The sequence below is a fragment of the Macrotis lagotis genome, chromosome 4 (genome assembly GCF_037893015.1).
Source record: "Macrotis lagotis isolate mMagLag1 chromosome 4, bilby.v1.9.chrom.fasta, whole genome shotgun sequence".
NCBI lineage: Eukaryota > Metazoa > Chordata > Mammalia > Peramelemorphia > Peramelidae > Macrotis > Macrotis lagotis.
In genome coordinates, this window is record NC_133661.1 from 81734481 (window position 1) to 81755577 (window position 21097).

The 21097-nt window shown below is 36.3% G+C and overlaps 1 protein-coding gene across 2 annotated transcripts in view; it reads left to right on the plus strand.

Annotated features, from left to right (window-relative positions):
- Positions 1 to 21097, plus strand: part of MYOF (myoferlin) — a 157902-nt gene that overhangs the window by 34589 nt on the left and 102216 nt on the right. For both annotated transcript variants that reach the window (XM_074233352.1, XM_074233353.1), the window contains exons 4-5: positions 16451 to 16559; positions 18379 to 18472. In XM_074233352.1, the coding sequence (XP_074089453.1) occupies positions 16451 to 16559; positions 18379 to 18472 (203 nt within the window). The remainder of the gene's footprint in view (positions 1 to 16450; positions 16560 to 18378; positions 18473 to 21097) is intronic.

The following is a 21097-nucleotide window of genomic DNA, read 5'->3' on the forward strand; positions in this document are numbered from 1 at the left end:
GACTACAATTTACTGTTAAATACTTTGCTACTATATTGAAACTTCATGTTTTGTTCAGTCGTGTTTGACCTTTCTTGATGCCATGGGTTTTCTTGATAAAGATATTGGATTGGCTTGCCATTTACTTCTCTAGTTCATTTTACAGATGAGGAATTGAGGAAAACAAAGTGATTTGCCTAGGATCACACAAATAGTAAGTTGTCTAAGATCAGATTTAAATTCAGAAAGAAGTCTTTCTGACTACAGGCTTAAAACTCTATCCACTGTTCCTAGCTCCCCTGAAATTCATTATCTATGATGATATCTGGTGACTATAGGAAGTGAGTTGAGATAATTATATTATTTTTCTGATATGTATATATAAAATGTATGTATATAAATATATGTATGTTTGCATGTTTGCATATACGTATATTTTTATATACACTTTTTTTTTTTGGAAGACATTATCAAATTGTCAGACTAATGAAAATTTCAGACATCTGTAATATAGCCTTTTATTTATATCTGTACCTTTTAGAAAGTACATATGCTTCATAGCAGGGGTGCAAAATCTTTTTTCCTGCCAAGGGTCATTTAACTCTTTATAATATCACTCCTCTATTATATTTGATCAAACAATTAATTCACCCCTAAACAACTCCTAGATTTATTGAATTTTAAGTCCTGCCTGCCATTTCCAAGGCAGTGCCAGATCACGGGTCTTATTTGGCCTGTAGGCCAAATGTTTCCTGCCTTGCTTTATAGAGAGAAGAGGTACTCAATTCTTAGATACTCAAATCTTAGAGATCATCTATACCAGCCATATAATTTTAAGGATGGAATATGGAATTATTAAAAATGTTAATAAGTATTAAATAGGTATCATTATCTGATTTCCCTTGAAGTATTTGGTTCTTCCTTGATTATATCACATTGAATTAGAGTAAATGTTTTTTTTACTTTGATTTACTGCAAGAGTTCTGAAGCATCAGGAGTGGGACTTGATAGGTTATACCCTAAAAACCAATAGGACAGGAGGAAACTACAGAGGCCTGAAGAATTTGGAGCCTATATCCCTACACATCCCATTAACCCCTGATGGCGGTGCTATATCACAACATGACAAGAAGATTCACATTGATCTCTTTTAACCATCAAGAAGTTAAACTTAGTGGCAGCTAGGTGGTGCAGTGGCTAGAATATTGGCCCTGGAGTCAGGAGGACCTGAGTTCAAATCCAACCTCACTCTTTTTTTAAATTTATTTTGAGTTTTATAATTTCCCCCCTAATCTTACTTCCCCTTCCCCCTCCCCCCACCCCCAGAAGGCAATTTGCCAGTCTTTCCATTGTTTCCATGGTATACATTGATCCAAATTCAATGTCATGAGAGAGAAATCATATCCTTAAGGAAGAAACAAAGTATAAGAGATAGCAAGATCAGACAATAAGATATCAGTTTTTTTCCTAAATTAGAGGCAATAGTCCTTGGTCTTTGTTCAAACTCCACAGTTCTTTCTTTGGATACAGATGATACTCTCCATTGCAGTCAACTGTTGCATTGATGGATGTGCAAGTCCATCAAGGTTGAACATCACTCCCTTGATTTCCAATTCTTTGCTACCACAAACAGGGCTGCTATGAATATTTTTGTACAAGTGATGTTTTTACCTTTTTTTCTTCATCTCTTCAGGGTATAGACCCAGTAGTGGTAATTGCTGGATCAAAGGGTATGCACATTTTTGTTGCCCTTTGAGTGTAGTTCCAAATTTCTCTCCAGAAAGGCTGGATGAGTTCACAGCTCCTCCAACAATGTACTAGTGTCCCAGATTTCCCACAACCCTTCCAACAATGATCATTATCCTTTCTGGTCATATTGGCCAGTCTGAGAGGTCTGAGGTGGTACCTCAGAGAAGCTTTAATTTGCACTTCTCTAATAAGCAATGATTTAGAGCAATTTTTCATATGGCTATGGATTGCTTTGATCTCCTCATCTGTAAATTGTCTTTGCATATCCTTTGACCATTTGTCAGTTGGGGAATCAGCCTCAGACTCTTAATAATTGTCTAGCTTTATGACCTTGGGTAAGTCACTTAACCCCACTGCCTTAAATAAAAATTAAAAAAAAAACAGAAGAGGTTATAAAATTATTCTTGGCATTCTATAAGTGATCTGTGACCAAGCAATTTTTGTGCCTTGGACAAGTAACACAAAAGACACTCAGATTAATTGTTTATAACAAATTTAGCTTGGGGTGGAGTGTGTGTGTGTGTGTGTGTGTGTGTGTGTGTGTGTGTGTGTGTGTTTGACCACTGCTGTGTGGGGACAGTTTCAGTCAGGGAGGAAATTCCCCGGGGCAAAGTTTTTGCTAAAATGCTTTGCAAATCTCAAAACATTATATGAACACCAACTTATTATTAATTATCATTTTCTTCCTCCTTTTCCTTAACAAGGATTACAATGTTTAGAATCCAATAAAAGCTTCAGTATTAAAGGCTGTGGCAACCTTTGGTTAATTAAAAAATTATAAATTTGGGGTGTTTCATTTTCCAATGAAGCTGTATGACTGAAGCTTATATACTTTCAGTAGTGTGATAAAGAGCACTTAAGAGCAAAGAATTGTGCTTATATGGGCCCTAATTCTAAGTACAGAGTTGAAAGCGCCTTTTTCTTGCTGACTTAAAATTGTAACATTTACTTAATTATGCATGACTCATAAGGAAGCTCTTCTGTTTGTTGAAAACAGACTGTCTCCCAGAGTTTGTTTGCATTTCTTTCTCTTCCTTCTTAGCCACTCTTAACAGCATCCAGGGCAAAGTAAAAAAGCAGATCATCAGAAAATGGGGGATGTTGCCTTGTCCACTAAGCTAAAGTTGAAGGAAAGAATTGTAATAATCTCATATTTAAAAATGAACTGCACCTCAGTTCTGTCATGAATACATTTAATTCCAGACGGATTTCTGTTTCCTGTTGGAAGGTCTTAAACTTGAAAGTTTTGGTTCTTGGCCATCAAACGGGTCTCTGAGGATAGCCCCTTGAAAATAGGACATTCTGTAAATATTTATTGATTTGATTTGCCCAAAGGAGCCTGCCTACCTATTCAAGCCTAACAAGATCTATTGCAGGGGAAGGCCATGGAAGGGGATAAGATGTGGAGGCTTTGTGGAACTGGGAGAAGAGAACTTTGTTTTTGGATGCAATTTTACATATTAATTCATAGACAAAAGTTTTAAAATTAAAGAAAAGAGAAGAACTGTTGTTTTGTATGAAATAAGATTTTGTGTAGATTTCTTTTTGGCTTATTAATATCTCTAAATTTATATTTCCAGATTTATTTTTCCTTATTTAAAGTTTATATATATATATCATATATTTATATGATATGCATTTATATATTAATTATATATCATATATGATTTATATAAAATTTATATATCATATTTTTCTTGTATTGTATTTCTTATATCAAGTTATATCTAATTTCCATGTTATTTAGTTTCTCCTCCATATAAAACCAATATGTACAACCTAGCAGAATGTAAACAATAGATTTTATTTCTATATTTCATATCAAGGTTAGTTTTATGGAATAAAAGAATACTCAGAAAGATGCCCAGTCAGAAAGTGTTAAAGGCATAGTTTCCTAATTGAATGACTTATCCTACAACCACATATGCTGAAAATTACATGCAGATTTCTACTTTTGTTAACCAAACAAAGCTTTTAAAAATTATAACTTATATTTGGTACCAGATATAAAGTAAATATATCTGAGCCTACATAAAATCCAACTACAATCAGTAAATCTTTATTAAGAAGGCAGACAAAGTAAACATACAATCTGCCTCCAGTAAAACACTAATCTGTTGTACCATGATGGCATGGGAAGTTGACTTTTTAAGGCTGTACTAGTTGCATGCAAGTTCTGGCAAGTCATATGAAGTTAGAAAGACTTCAAAAATGAGCCTGTGGGGGCGGCTAGGTGGCCTAGTGGATAAAGCACCGGCCCTGGAGTCAGGAGTACCTGGGTTCAAATCTGGCCTCAGACACTTAATAATTACCTAGCTATGTGGCCTTGGGAAAGCCACTTAACCCCATTTGCCTTGCAAAAACCTAAAAAAAATGAGCCTGAACTCAGGTCTGCCTTGATGGGACAAGGCTTATTATCACTAGGTTTTCCACTAAATGTTGATTTTTTTTCCATCATAGGACCTGGTGAATGTCATTTCCTAAAGTGTAGAAAAGAATATTGGATTACTCTTGAGTAAGGGGAAAACCACACCATTAAAATCACAAATCCTTGAAATTTTGGCACACCATTATTTTGTTAGTCAATTCAGTAATTTTCCTAATTGCATGGTCAGACTCATGTCAACATTAATGGTTCCAATTCACCTTAGAGCGAAGTCTATAGTAGAGTGTCCCTGTACTCCATACATAACCCTGTGCTCTTTACTATTTTAAAAATTACTTAAATAAAATGCACAAAAGGTACGTTCATTTTGATTTTCAGATGATGCCAAGCTAGGAAGGATGGCTAACATACTGATGACAAAGTCAGGATTCTAAAAGATCTCAAAAAGCTAGAGCATTGGACTAAATAAAATAAAATGGGAGTTAGTAGGGATAAACGTAAAGTCTTTTACTTGGGCTCAAAAGTCAGCACTACAAGTATAGGACAGGGGAGGCACATTAGATAGCAGTTTATCTGAAAAATATCTGAAATTTTCAATAGCCTGCAAGCTCAATATGAGTAGTGGCCAAAAAATAGCTGATGTTATAATGGGCAACATTAAGAGAGAATGGTGTCTAGGACTAAAGAGATAAAGGAGCTATTGTAACCTACCCAGCTTAAGCTACATTTGTTCTGGGCACCACAATTTTAGGCTATTGTGGAGCTAAATAATATCTAAAGTGGAATAATAAAATTGGTGAAAGATATCAAGTTCATGCATAAAGGAACTAGATTAAAAAAAAACTGGGGTCGTTTAGCCAAAGATAAGAAGATTCAGTGGAGTATGATAGTTCTATTCAAGAATTGAAAATCTCAAGTGAAAATCTCAAAGATTAGGCATTTTCTTTATTCTTTAAGGAGGCATAACCTAGAGTTCAGAGTGGAATTCACATGAGGTGGCACAATGGATAGAGTGCCAGGTCTGGAGTCAGGAAGACTTATTTCCCTGAGTTCAAATTTGGTCTCAGATACTAACTAATTTTGTGACCTTAGGCAAGTTATATATATTCTGTTTGCCTCAGTTTCCTCATCTGTGAAATGAGCTGGAGAAGGAAATGCCAATCTATTCTAGTATCTCTGCCAAGAAAATCCCAATCAGGTCACAAAGAATTAGAGTTGTACACAATTGAAAACAATAGAACAACAACACCTAATATACAAAGTGGGATATAATAGTTGAAATGTAAAAGACCATTGCTCTTTCCATTAGTACAACAATCAGACACAATACTTCATTTTTCCTCCTTAAGGATATGATTTCTCTCTTATCACATTCAACTTAGATCAATGTATACCATGGAAATAATGTAAAGACTAACAGACTGCCTTCTGTGGGGGTGGGGGGAGGGAAGCAAGATTAGGGGGAAAATTGCAAAAGATTCGAAATAAAAAAAATGTAAAAGTCCATTGTTTATTTCCTCATCCAACAAGAGGCAGATTAAGACTTGATCAGAATGAATTTCCTAATGATTAGAATTGTCCCAAACTCTAATGGGTCACCACCTCCAGAAATGGTGGATCTCTCCTTATTAGAGTTCTTCAAGCAGAGATTAGATGGTTAGATATGAGAATAGAGTTTTCTTTCTGGTATAGATTGAATTAATTGGCTACTGAGATCCTTTTCAACTCCAAAATCCTATGACTTTTTGAAGAAGCACATTGCTTGGGGTACACAGCCTTTTATAATATTAAAAAATATTGTGATTGTTGTATTATTACTATCCAGGATGGGGTAAAGGAAAAAAAAGTAAAAACAATGTATATGATAACTTTATTATATAGTTTAAAGTAATAGCAAGTTGTATATGATAGATTTGCAGCTTCATGTGCAATCTCTCTTTTATTATACTGTTATGAAATATTTGTTTTATTCCATAAATTAAAAGTTAAATAAATAAAAAAAAATTTTAAAGATTATTGTAAAGCAGTTAAGAGCCGACTTTTTAGTATGATATTTAATAGGAGAGGAGGTCTTTGAAGAGATGTGAAAGAGAATTCATGGTTTTGATATTTTTTATGAGAGGATAAGATCCAATGGGTCCAGAATATCAGATCCCAGAAAGGGTGAGTCCAGGCAAGATGCCATGGTGAAGAAGGGCCATGCAGAGCATCTTGGAATTCCTCAAGATTCAATGTGGGGGGCATATAAAATCCTGAGCATGCAGAAGGGTATTGAAGACACTTTTCAAAGACTTTAAAAATCTGCCTGTTGTTGGTCCATCCTTATAACTAATTTGCTTTCCATCTTTTGCTCTCTGTTCTTATATGAGGTACCTATTACTTCTTACTCTGTTTCTCCTTTTTACTCATAACTTTCTCACATGGAATTTTGTAGTCTGTCTCTTTCTTCCCCATTTACTTCCATGTTTCCTTGTTTTCTCGCATTCTCTTGTCTCTGTTTCTGACACTTCTAAAAATAAAGCCCCCCCCCATAAAACTTCTTATTCTCTAGGTCCCAGATGATGCACAGATGACATGTGAATAGAGCTTTCTGAACTGGTACTTCTAAATTTCTGAATTTCTGCATGAAGACAATAGAGAACAATGATTTTATAATTGGTTGCCCATGAGTGTCAGTTGCAAAAATCACTTTTATGTGATTGTGAAAAATGATAATAGGAACTCAGAAACAGAAGTATAAACTAAAGAAGCATATATGTATGGGGAAGTTTAATTGGGAAATCCCAGATATGTAGGACAGTTACTAACCATTTTCTGTCTCTAGGGAGGAAAGAGAAAGGTAGCATAGTTTATAGTATCAGAGATTAGGTTGGTGATAAAATATTTTCTGAAAATAGCAGTTACTCCATATTGAGGTAGATAATGAATAATCAAAAAGTCTCACATTTACATAAGTTATAATGTTTACAGAATTCTTTCTTTAAACAGCCTTATGAGCTGTGTAAATAGAGGTAAAAGATACTCTTTCACAAGAAATTTTTAAAATCAGACACATCCAAGTAGATGGATGCTCAAATGCAAACCTTCATGAAGGTAGGAATATGAACACTATAATGGTTCCCCATTTTTTGAAAATATGTGAAATACTTGTCAAAATGGGAAGGTTCATTCCTAATCTACCAATTTTGTCACTTGTGTATCTGTATTCTCTCATCCAAATTTAATATAGCTATGCTGTTTTACATTTATATAGATCAGTAACACTTCTTTCCTTCACTGTTGTCACCACCATCACCATCTTCTACCAATTTGGCTAAAAATTGGCAAAAGTGAGGGAGAAGCTCTAGAATATTGGACACATCGAGGACATCTAGTGAACTGACTATTTACTATTTATGGACTTCAAATTCCTTTTGGATATTACTTTAACATTCATTTGTATGATGCTATACATTTTTAGAAGTACCATCATGTCTGTTATTACAGCATATCAGAGTTGGCAGCTTAAAGTATCTTGGTGGTTCAGTGGTTAGACTGCTTGAAATCTGTTTGACCAGAGTTCTAATTCTGCCCTGGATACTTAGTAGCTATGGGAAAATCACCTAACCTCTCTCAACTTCAATTTCTTCTTTAGCAAACTATGGGATTCTTTCAACTCTAATCTTTAAATCTGTGGAATTTCAGAAGTCCAATCTATACCTCAATAACCATCCCTACTACAGTGAATGAACATGAACTTAAACAGACTTTGAGATATGGTGGAGAATAGAATGACCTGGCATGCTATAATATGTGGTGTCACAAAGAGTCAGTCATAACTGAAAGGTGGAATAACAGCAATAAAAAGTTTTCTCTGTGACTTTTACCCATTTTGTTTCTGCTCTTGGCTTCTGCTTCCGTCTTCTGAGGTCAAACAGATCAAACTTAATTCTTATGGAGTGCTTGAAGAAAACTCAAGTATTTCCCATTCTCACTTCCTAGTCTTACAATTCTTCTCAAAGTTAAGCATCTACTTAACCCAACCTCATCAAGGATCTCAAGTCCTTTCATCATCCTGGTTGCTTTTCTTTGAAAGTATTCCATAATATCAACATCCTCCCTGAAATGTAGCAGCCATAAATGAATACAATAATCTTCCAGGTATGGAATCTCATTAGTAATTTAATCTAATCCTTCATTTTATAGATGAGGAAACCAAGTCTCAGAGTGAGGAAGTGACATATGCAGGATCACACTGGTAACATGTGGTAGAATCTAGACTTTGAATTATTCTAAATCTAGTTCATTCTTCATTGGGCCAGATTGATGATTAATTACATTGTGCTGATTAGTTCTGAAATACTGTCGAAATTTATAAATGAGATACCAAGTCATTCAGAAGAGTTCAGCTACATAAGAAAAACCAAGTGAATGCAGAATGCCTATTTTACAGGATATGATTTACTTGGTTTATCAATGAATATACCTTACAAAGACACTGCAGATGAGTTGACCCAGAAGGTGGGAGATGAAGATTAGATTAGATTGCCTTTGAGAAATTGTGGGGCTTTAAATTATCCCAATATTTCCTCTACCATAAAATCTCATCTTTCTAATTTTAATATTTTTGTATGTCCACAAATAATGGAATATTAAGGTTTTTAAGGAATCAGAATTTAAGTTGTCTAAAGAGCAATAGAGATACAAGGTAAGTACAAATAGACTATAATGAATACAGTGCCATGCCTGGAGTCAGGAAGATCTGAGTTAGAATCTTATGAAGTGTGTGACTAAGGACAAATCACTTAATCCTATTTGACTCAGTTTCCCCAAATGTAAAATGAGCTGGAGAAGGCAATGGAAAACCACTCTGGTATCTTTGCTGAGAAAACCCTTCACTGGGGTTATAGAGAGTTGGACATGACTGAAACAACTGAACAATAATATAATATAAATGATGAATTATTGGCACAAAGTATAGAAAAGATAAAATAAAAGACAAGTATGAATGGGCTGGTCAAGTACTGAGAGTAAAGGATACCCAGTGGACAGCTTCTGGGCTCTATTAGTGTCTACACAATATTAAGAGAGCTAAAGGAAAGTTCCCAGAACATTAGGTGTGGCACTGTGGAGTGTGGCACAGAGGATAGAGTACAGGATCCAGAGTCAAGGACAATCCAAGCCCACCAGTATCGATATATCCAAGGGCTCTTCCAGTTCTAAAAGTCTTAAGAACATAAATGCTCTCCTCACAATCCTCTCTGAAAAGCAATAAGATTGTCATTATTCCTATTCTTCAGATGAGGAAGTTGAAGCCCAGAAAGGTTTTATCTGTGGTTACACAGCTAATAAATATCAGAGTCTAGGTTAATACTGGGGTCCATCTTGTCCCAGAACTCCTTCCCTAGAGGCCTAGATTTATGTTTTCTGACTCTGACTAGCTGTGTGACCATGAATAAGTCACTGAGATTCTCTGAGCCTCAATTCCTTCATCTATAAAATGGGATAATGATCAAAGGAAGTCAAATCCATAAAGTGCTTTATGAAACTCAAGCCCAATATTAATGTTTCCTTTACTAGAATTATTAGGGACCACGATTTCTTTTGCCTCTATTATCTAAGGAAGGTAAAGGAATTATTCATTCTGACTCATGGGATCTTTCATGGAACAAAGAATTTTTAAAAAACCATGAGAAATTTCCTGTCAAAGGGAGGGACCTTAAAATGAACAAAAGCTTCTACTTCTCTAAAGCAGTTATTTTTTCAGCTCCCCTTATAATTTCAAAAGAAGCACACAGCTTAGTATAAAAAACTAATTGATTTGCTCTTTTAACACTTTGTAGTTTCAATCTTATGTTGTTCTATTAGAGAAGGGCAGGTTAGTCTGTGGTGTTGTGTAACTGCCACTGGAATTTATCAAATTCATAGTGAAATAGTTCCTTTCAGAGTGGGGACTGCTGAATGAACTTATTACTAATTCATAGAGTCTACCTTCATTTGGACCCTTAAAACAATCTGTTTTTTCTTTTATTGTTGTTTCATTAGTTTAATCCCCTAAGCAGTGTTAGAAGCTTTTCCTGTTCTCTCCATTAGTCCTCAGTCCTTCCTATTCTATTTCACTGAAAATATTGAGACCGTAAGAGATTGGGACATTAATGCATTGTTGGTGGAGTTGTGAACTGATCTAACCATTCTGGAGAGCTATATGGAACTATGCCCAAAGAGCAATAAAACTGATCATCTTTGACCTAGAAATACCGATATTAGGCCTATATCTAGAAAAAATCATAAAAAAATGGGAAAAATCTTACAAGTTCTAAAATATTCATGACAGTTCTTTTTGTAGTGGCAAAGAATTGGAATTTGAGGGGATAATTTGGGAATAGCTGAACAAGTTATGGTATAAGAATGATATAGAGTGCTATTATTCTATAAGAAACCATGAATGGATGGATGGTCTCTAGAAAATCTGGGATGAATTACAGGAACTGATGCTGAATGAAGGGAGCAGAACCAAGAGAAAATTGTACATACTGACAATAACATTGTGCATTGATCAACTTTGATGGATACAGCTCCTCTTAGCAATTCAGAGACCTAGGACCCTGGGATACCTATTATGGTCGATGTTATCCACATTCAGAGGAAGAAAAACAAAATAAAACAAACAAAAAATCCTACAGAATCTGAATGAACATTACATTTGCTTTTTTTCTCTATAAGTTTTTTTCCTATCTCATGACTTTCTTTTCCCTTGATTCTAACTCTTCATACAGAAAATGAGTAATCTGTAAACATGTTAAAAACAAATGTATTATGTACAATATTCAGCAGATTATTTGTCATTGAGGGGAGGTGGTGGAAAAGGAAGGTGGAAGGAAATTATGTAACTTAAAAATATCCATATGCCTGTGGATGAATGTTGAAAAACTCTCATAACACGTAGTTGGAAAACATATTTAGACCATCATATATAAAGTCTCTCATTTACTCTTCTTGTCACATCTTAGAACTTTTCCATAACCTTTCATCTTATTGATAGTCTGTGGATATAAACATGAAAAAAAAAGACAACCTTTGCCCTCAAGGAACTTAATACACAAAGAAATCTGAAAAAAAATGGGGAAAGGAGGGAAAAATAATTGATATGAGGCAAGAAATTGGTTAGAGAAGTCCCAAGGCAGTGCAATCAGATGAGAAATGAGGATGTGTCTGAGCTCAGGTCTCTTCTTAAATGAAGGTTGGAGTTCATGACCCCAGTGTTCACTCAGAAGTCAAGGCCAGGGAACAAAATGGAAGACCAAGTCTGAAGATAACTTGCAGGATGATGAGGCTATCATAATGATGAGGCATAGTGGAGAATCAGTCAGAGGAGTCTCAACATAGTGTAGTCAGTTAAGAGATAGATTAGATGGATGGATGGATGGATTGATGGATGAATGGATGGATAGACAGACAACTAGGTGATAGAGTGGATGGAGTGTGGGACTTGGAGCTAAGAAAACATGAATTCAAATCCAGCCTCAGATATTTACTAGCTATATAAGTCAGAAACTATCTGCCTCAGTTTCCTCTTCTATAAAATGGAGATAATAGTAGCATATTTCTCCTAGGGTTGTTGTAAGTATAAAGGTAGAAAATATTTGTGAAGTAGCTTGCAAACCTGAAAATACTAAAGAAATGTTAGTTGTTATTGTTATTATATCATGTTTGTTCATAGTTATTTGCATCTTGTTTCTTCATTAAAATATGAATTCTTTGTGAATTGGAACTGTTTTTTACTTCTCTTTTCTCTTCCATGCTTAGCACGGTGCCTAACGTATTGCAGGACCAACACATTGCTGACTGTATCTTTCTATCTATTCCCATGACTGTATTGTTTCAGAGAAAGGGATACTTTTTCTTTTTCTTTTGCAAAGCCAATCCTTTTTCATATTTTCTTTTTTTTTAAGGTTTTTGCAAGGCAAATGGGGTTAAGTGGCTTGCCCAAGGCCACACAGCTAGGTAATTATTAAGTGTCTGAGACCAGATTTGAACCCAGGTTCTCCTGATTCCAGGGCTGGTGCTTTATCCACTGCGCCATCTGGTTGCCCTTTTTCATATTCTCTTAATGACATCTCCCACCTCCTCTGAGTCCTCAAATTCAATATGCCTAACCATGAGATTTCTATATTTCTATTAGACTGGGGGAGTAAGATATGTATTTATTGAGGGAAGGAAGTCTACTCAGTGACAAGTCTGCCTATGATGAAGATAAAGAGAAGATCATTGGGGTACAAGCCTAGCCTCTATGACCTAGGAAGCAGAGTGCAGGATTTTCCTTTTGGCATTCTCCAAATTTCTAATCCTAGAACAAGGAACATCATTCCACCCTTGTGATGATTCTGTTGAGAATCATTGTCATTACCAATGGAAAATCAAATTTGAACTTTCATCTCTGGAGGTGGAAAGTAGTGTGCCTTATGATTTTTTTCCCCTCTTAAACCTTTTGGTTCCCAGTTATTTTTCTGGAAGGAATTTCCAGCATTCCATGTGGGCTGATCTCACTGTTATACAGAAGAACTGCTTTAAATGAGTCAATCTCCCCAATCATGAGTTCTGTCAGCAAGTTACTCACTACAAGGTCATGCTTTTGTAAAGTTTATGCTAAAGTTAACTGTGGATATTTTTTTCCTGCTTCTCTTCTAGCCCTACTTTCCTCTTTACTCCATTAAAATAAAACCATTGTTAATGAAACTCTTAATCAGTACACATAAGATCATTAATAGCTAAAGGTACACTATATATATGCCCATATTGTGAATGACTACAATTATATATGTAAATGTGTGTACACGGATGTATATATGTTTGCATGTTTATATAAACCATATAACTGTGCATACATCCCATGCTTTTATAACTGACCTTTTTGGATTATTGTCTCTAATTATAATGTAAGGTCTCTGAGAGACTCTCTTGCTTGCTTATATTCATGATAAACTGTTGTCCTTTATAATCAAAGAAGACTATGACATGAAGTGGATAATGATATGACATGTACTTTATGTTAATTAAAGTGAGGGGAATATTGTGTGCCATTTATATGTGGTCCCTCCTATATAATCAAGTCACCTCGGCATTATGGGAACTCTAAGCAGAGCAACAGGATGGTATTTTTTGACAACAAATTTATGTTCTTGTGGACATTTGGAGGCACAGCTAGGTAGTGCACAGTCCTGGAGTCAGGATTTCCTGAGTTTTTAAATCTGACCTCAGACAGTTACTAGCTGTGTGACTTTGAATGAGTCATTTAATGCTGATTGCCTCTCAAAAAAGTAAAAAAAAAATGTATCCCTAGCACTCAGAACAGTAGTTGGCATAGAGTATATACTTAATAAATGTTCTCTATCTTCTTTCTTTCTGTCTGTATGCAAGATCAAATAATTGCTATTTTTACCAGCTATAATGAAATCCATCTCCTAGGCAACTGATGTGCATGCATGGTAACCAAATTGGCCTCTCAGGGAGGCATTGTACCCTCCTGGAAAGCATACAGAATTTTGGAGGCTGAGAGAGGGTCTGAGTTCAAATTCCATCAGCCATTATCCATATGATCTTGAGCGATTCCTCTGGGCCTCGGTTTTACTCATCTGTGAAATGAGGAAGCTGGATTAGGTGAATTCTAAGGGTCCTTCCAGCTCTAAATCTTAGATCCTATGTGATCTGGTAAATGAGTAGTGAGATATTTAGGAAGGCAATAGTTAACTCTCCTCTCCCCCTTATATTTTTTTTCCTGAAAACATCTGTAATTTATAACCTCCTTGAGCATAGCTGCAGAGCCCGAAGTCTATAATCTCCTTTCTCGCATGAAGTTTCCTGAGGAGACTGTTCGTATTTTTTTTTTAAGTTGGACCTTAGCTTAACTAGACTCCCTTCTTTTTCTGTGAACATATATCAACATCAAAAACAGCAGTAGCAAAGTCCAACCTCCACCATGTTGCTGTGTTTTAAAACAACAGAAAGACAAAGGAAAAAAGTTGCAGATCTGAGTATGGCTTTCTCTAAAGGAAGTCATTTTGTGGTCAGACTGAAACGTTCTTGTCCCATGAGTAGGAGGCCAAGTCATCATTTTCCAGGCTCTCTGAATATTTTGTAACTAGGCAACATTTTAGAGAATAGGCCAGGGAGGCCTTTAGTCTTAGCCATGGAGTGGAGACATCCAAAGGGAATGTTTTATTTCAGCCTGCATTGACTGTAATCTTATTAAAAGTTAAAGTTACATACTTACATTCTTTCTAAAACTATTTTTAGTGGGAATGTCTCTAAAAGAAAATAGCCTCTTCCATCAAGAATTAAATGTGGAGTTTTAATTTTGTTTTGTTTTTTAACTGTTGTCTTTGCAAAGGATTAATAATTTATGAAAGAAAATTGCTTGAAGATTAGAAAATAGGTGCAGTGCCTCCCAGCAAGGGACATTTTGACTTCTCAGAGCCAATAACTGACTTCTTGTTTATTTTCTTCTATTCCCAGTCAACTCCCTCCTGTTAGGAAGAAAAGGGAACAAATATAGGCTGAGTCAGAATGGAGAAGGTAAAATTCTGTGTGTTAGGGAAGAGAGCAGGAACCACTTAGGGTAGATCTGGCAGTCTGCCTGTGCGTACAAGCTTTTAAAACTGCTAAACTTTATTCCTTGCCAAACACAGACACAAAGTAAGTAGATTTCTTGTAAATTAAAAGTGCAAAGAATTCAGGAGGAAGAGAGCAGGAAACCTTTGGCCTTGTAACCTAAGCTTCCTAAAGAGGTAAATACTGTATAGAGAGACAATGTGGGGAAATAGACTTATAGTCAAGAAGATGAAGGTTCAAATCCCACCGTACTATTAGTGTAACCTTGGGTAACCCTCTCTAGGGCTCAGTTTCCTTTTCTGTAAAATAAGGAGGCAGAACTAGATGACCTTTAATGTTCCTTCCAGATGTAAGCTTAAGATCCTAAGAATGTTATGAATAAGGTCTTGATCTAGAATTTCAGAGTCAGGAGGGACCTTAAAGATTATCTAAGGTGCCCTGGAGGAATTTACAGTCTGAATGAGAAGGAAACAATCTAAATTAGGAGGTGAAAAATATAAATACACAAATGCAGATTCTCAAAGGCAAACTGTTATGCCATTAGAATTGTGGACCATAGAATTAAGCAAGTTGGCAGAGTTGAAAGAACTTTTAGAAATTAGGAAGGAAACCTGGGCTCCAGAGTTGACTCTGTTAACTTACTGTGAATTTAGGTAAGATAGGACATCTTCATGGGCCTCAGGTTTTTCATCTTTAAAATGAAACGGTTGGATGAAGTGATCTTATATCAAGATCACATAGTCAGTCAGTGGTAGACTCTGAACTAAAACACAGTTCTCCTGATGTTAGTGCCTAAAATTAGTTGAACCCCCTAAGAAGAATTCTTTCCCTATATTTCATTTTGAAGATAAACAAAATAAAAATAAGTCACAAGGAACAACTCTATAAGGAATTTATTTTAAAAATCCAATTTCAGGGGCAGCTAGGTGGCGTAGTGGATAAAGCACCGGCCTTGGAGTCAGGAGTACCTGGGTTCAAATCTGGTCTCAGACACTTAATAATTACCTAGCTGTGTGGCTTTGGGCAAGCCACTTAACCTCATTTGCCTTGCAAAAAAAAAAAATCTAATTTCCAGGAGATGCTTTGGTGTCATTGCCCATTCAGCACAATCTCCTTCAACTTCTGCAATACTCAGAATAGTGATTCCATAGCCTTGAAAGAATCTTGCATCTTTGGAAAAACATAGTTGTATTCAGTGGTTGTTGCCTCTTAAGACAGGAAATGAGATAAGGTATTTTAATGGTATTTTTCAACAAAAGTTGGAGCTAAAAGACTTTCAAGCTCTTGCTCCTCAATCCTCTCTCCAATCTCTGCTCTCATACATTTTGTAACAACTTGTTATGAGTCTCTTTTATGTATTAGCTATAGATTATTTTATATCATAAATATTGGTAAATTAGCTTATCTTCCTAGAGCAGAGGTTCTTAACTTTGGGGTCCATGGATTCTCAAAGGGTCTGTGGATAGAATTCAGTGGCATATGTGAATTTGTATGAGAAAAAAATAACATCTTCATTTTCTTTTTTTCTTTCTTTTCATTCTTTTTATTTTTTTGGGGGGGGAGGCAAATGGGTTTAAGTAAGTAGCCCAGGGTCACACAGTTAACAAGTCTCTGAGGTTGGATTTGAACTTGAGAAGATGAGTACATTTTCATTTTCATTCCCCTCTAATTGAGCATTTCTTTCATTTATGAATTTTAAAGACCTATTATTTTGTACAATGACCTGTTTTCTTCCTCTTTCCTCCCCAGATTGATTGGCACTGCAACAGTACCTCTAAAGGCCTTGACAGGTGGAGAGAGTCGCTCTCTACCTTATAAACGCACAACTTTGGTAAACGAAAAGGGACAAGATACTGGGGTAAGTGATTTTTCCTTTTACTGGAGTAGTCATCTCTAGTATTCATATGAAATATATGTGATGATAGTAATGTGTATATAAAAGTTATGTGTAAAGCAAAAAATTTGTTCCAAAATGATTTAAAATGTATTATTAAGCTCTATGTGCAAAACATCATGCCAAGCACAGAAAAAAAAAAAGCAAGACAGTCCCTGAACCAAAGGAGCTCATATTCTAAATGAGGGAGGCAGCACACACTGAAGGTATCAACCTCAAGTCAGATATAAACATCCATTTGCCCTTAGAGAACAGCAGCAAAGCAGATAGTAAGATGTCATCTTTAAGATCATTTCCACTAATTAAATCATGTCAGTTTCTGATATTGAACCATTTGACAATGCCTAGGACTTTGGTGGGAAAAACTTGCTTTTCTAGGTCTTCAATCACTGTGACTGTTAAGGAGGCAGGGGCTATTGTACCTGCAGAAGCCATTACCTGGCCACATCATCAAAGAGGAATGGGAGGGCTGGAGAGAGAGCAGGAATATTGGTGGTGGAGTGTGCTGCCTTTCAGGACTCTTGGGTTTACCCACTTATCAGTGACTATTTGTTAATGGTTGTGTTGACATCATTGAGGCAAGTGGACCCACTCTTCACACCAATTTCTTCCCTCAAAAATGGCTGCTGAGCCTAGATTAGAATCAGAGCCAGTGGTCTATAAGGCATTACTATTCCCAAAGCCTTTGGATTCAAAGTCTTGTGGTAACTCCACTGGGGTCAATCAAGCAATCAATAAACATTTATTGTGCTAAGTTCTGGGAGATACAAAAAGAGGCAAAAGACAGTTCCTGTCCTCAAGGAGTTTGTAATCTAGTGGGGGGGGGGTGGTCAACAAAAAGATAGTGATGTTGGGCAAGATCTTCTAGATCCCTTGGCAAAATGGGTTGGTTTCAGAACAGATCAACAATACAATCAATTAACTGTTTTATAAATTCCATATATCTGAATTATTATTTTATATAATGAAAAGGACTTATATATGGCTATATCTGTGTATACACATCTACATGATGGTTTGTTTATTTCTATAGGAATATGCTTATCTCTGCATAGTTGATACAACTCAGCATTCTTTAGCACTTTGCATAACTTTTACAGACTCATGATAATCCTTTCTTATTTGTGTTTGTATTTGTAGCTGAATTTAGTCTAATTTCATAGCATATGTCTCATTGGATGACTTAGAGTAATTCATTGTTACAATAGAAATCTCATCCAGAAAGATTATTTATTGGGTAGGATCATACAATATTCAAGGAGTGCACATGAAACTATATCCTTTTGTCATAACTTGGCTCCAGATCACCCCCATCATTGACATTTCAACTTATTGCCATTATATCTGAGTCCTGCCAAAAAAATAGCCAATCTGGCTGGCCAGGCTGCAATCATACAAGTTCATTCATGCTTGCCTATTCCCATTATTTCTAAGTTACAGGACAATGTTACCTTTCATTCATCTCCTATCAACTCTTTAGCAACAGCAACTCAATTATGTGAACATTTGACTCATGCCTCTGGTCCTTCTGGCTCCCATGTCCTTTAGAATTAGTGAACTTGGGACCTTCTTTTTCAGTTGGGAAGGCTGCTTGTCTGTCATATGAGATACATCTACCATTTCCTGGCTATCTCCTTTTTCTTGAAAAATGCTCCTCCTACCATGTAGATCCTATGGCCTCTCCATAGATTTCAGGAACGGAGATGGAGATGCATTCATTTAAAAGCCCTGAAGTGCCTCATAGATACACTGATTCTGTCTGTCCTTTTTTATTTCCAATCAGGCCACAATTGATCTGGTGGTTGGCTATGATCCGCCAACAGTGGGGGCTACAAATGCAAATGACCCAGGTGGGTCCCACGTAGAAGGCACTGGAGGTAAGCTGAATTTTTAGATGTTGGTATAGAAAATGTGAAATGAGAGTATTTCCTTAGAGTTATCTAGCATGTCATAGTTTCTGTTACTTCCTATAGATTATTTCATTTGAGTCTCAAAACCACCTACATAAGTCAAAGCAGGTATTATTTTCCTCATTTTATACAGGGATAATAGGAAACAGGTTCAGAGAGGTTAAGGTCAATGTTGCTCATTTTAATTTGTCATGTAGAGCTTCTGATTCCTGGGCCCTCTTTCCCATACTGCCTCTCTATATTATCCTGTTTCATGAATGTTAATTTTGGCTTTCTAACTGGATGTAAGTTTTTTTGAGGGTGAAAGCCCAGTATTATACTTTTTAATATTTTCTACAATACTTATTGTAGAGCTTAATTAAATAATTGCTTATTGGTGAATAAAAATTTCTATGCTTATTGACAGTCCTTTTTAACATCAATTATTACATCTCTCTTACACTGGAAAGGGCTACCTAGTTTTTAAAAGGGGGTGGGAGACTCCCTAGTCTAGTAGGCAGAACTGTAAAGTTAGATGATCACTGATCTTGAAGTGTCCTTGGGACTCTGCCCACAAGACCTTGTTTCCTCCACCAGTAAGTAGCAAGATATGCACACTTGTGCTTAAAAAGATGATATAAGGGTGCATTTTGAAAAGTTTGTCCCAGGGAGACTAATAGCTAGATATAGTCGAGTAGGTCCACAACCATGGTGTCATCTTTTCTCTAAATAGATAACACCTTTAGAGAAACACATACTTTAAAGTATTCTTTACAGAAGTAGTGATGGGATCATACTGAGTCATTGACACTCTCTTCCTCCCTTATTTTGGATCAAGGTTTTTGTGAGGCTCTGTGTGAAGTTAACTCTCTGCTGATCAAATCCACGCCCTGTTATCACTGGCACTAACCTCTAACCCACTGAGCTAACTGGTCCAGGCATGTCATACAGTGGAGAACATTTTGACAGTGAACTTGCTTCTCTCGGAAGGGTGTGGTTACCAGAGCCTGGAGATGCAGACTTTCATACAATGGGGCCCTAGACAGAGTTATGCAAAAATGTAAGGAACACGTACGGGCAGGGATAGGGTCAGGGAGATGGTTTCCAGCTGAGTCCCTGCTAGGACAATGCCAGTACTTATTTCAGATCCAAACTCATTCTCCAGGGTAGTATTTTGATGCCAAATAGTTTTCTGTCACTTTAAAGGCAGATTTCCTGCTAAAATTTGTCTTTGCTTTCATGTTAGGAAGAAGCAGAAATAGCTTCTATATCAACATATAAGCTTTTTCTTCCCCAAGTTGCTCCTCTCAGCTGAGATCTGAGTGGAAGGGTTGGATAACAGCATTGTGTGCAACAAGTCTAAACCCCACTCTCCCTTTATTACCTTCCTCATTCCAAAATGACAGCTATTTATTGAATGTCTGTGCATTTACTCTTTTAGACATTCCAATCCACCTTTTCCCTTTCCTTTGTCCTTAGCTTCTCCAAGAATGTGAGAGTAGAGAAGGGCCTCTTTTCTCTGACTACTCATCCTTTCCTGAATCTGAGGAGTAGCTTTCCTGGGTTGACAAAGTTCACAATGAAGGACATGGTTTTCACAAGACACAATCACTTCCACTCAGGTCCCTGGATGTCTGAAGAGGCAGGATAAGGATATGGGTTGTCTGGAGACTACAAGGACCCCATCTTTTAGAACCTCTCTGCTACCTCTCATACAAGCAACAAGCATTTCATAGAAAAAATAAATCCTGGCTCTCACTAACTACTAGTTCCTCATCTGTAAAATGAGAGGGGCAGATTATATGATTTCAATTGTATTTTCCATCACTCACATTCTAGAATCCCAAAGACCTGTTTCTTGATCTATAAAATGAGGAAGTTGGACTAGATTAGGTTAAAAAAATTGTTACTATTTCAATATGATCAGTTTCCTTTTTAATCCTATGTATTTCACTTTTTTTGCTTATAAAAAACATGATTTTAACAAGAAATCCTTGGGTTTTAACAGACTACCAAGGGGGTCCATGATACAAAAAAATGGTTAAGAATCCCTGAACTCAATCATCTCTTGTTCTTTTTGTCTCAGAATCAAGAATCCTCTGAACCAGCTTACCTTAAAAAGAACAAAGAAACCCCTTTACCTCCTCCACTCCTTGGTTGCAGCAGTCACTGACTTGCTAGTCAGAGTTAGAGAGGTGAAGAGAGACTCCCCACTTTTGAATTCTGCATTCTTTTTTTTTAATTTTAAAAGCCATTTCCATCCACTCCTCAAAGGAAGCAAAGGAAATTGAAACAGATCACCATCAGGGAGTGAGATTACAGTCCTTTAAAATTTTTAAGGTTATAAAGAATTCTTGAGATTAAGACATTTAAGTTACTGAGATAAAAAAAGTTTGAAAAGTTACTGGCCTTGGAGGCATCTAGGTGGCACAGTGGATAGAGCACCAGCCCTAGAGACAGGAGGACCAGAGTTCAAATCCCATCTCAGAGACTGAATAATTACCTGTGTGACCTTGGGCCTAAGGCCATATGACTTGTCCTAATTCTGAAGCTGAGACAGAGCTCAAAGGGGTAAATAAACCTCCTAGGATTAGAACCACAAATTGTAAAAGA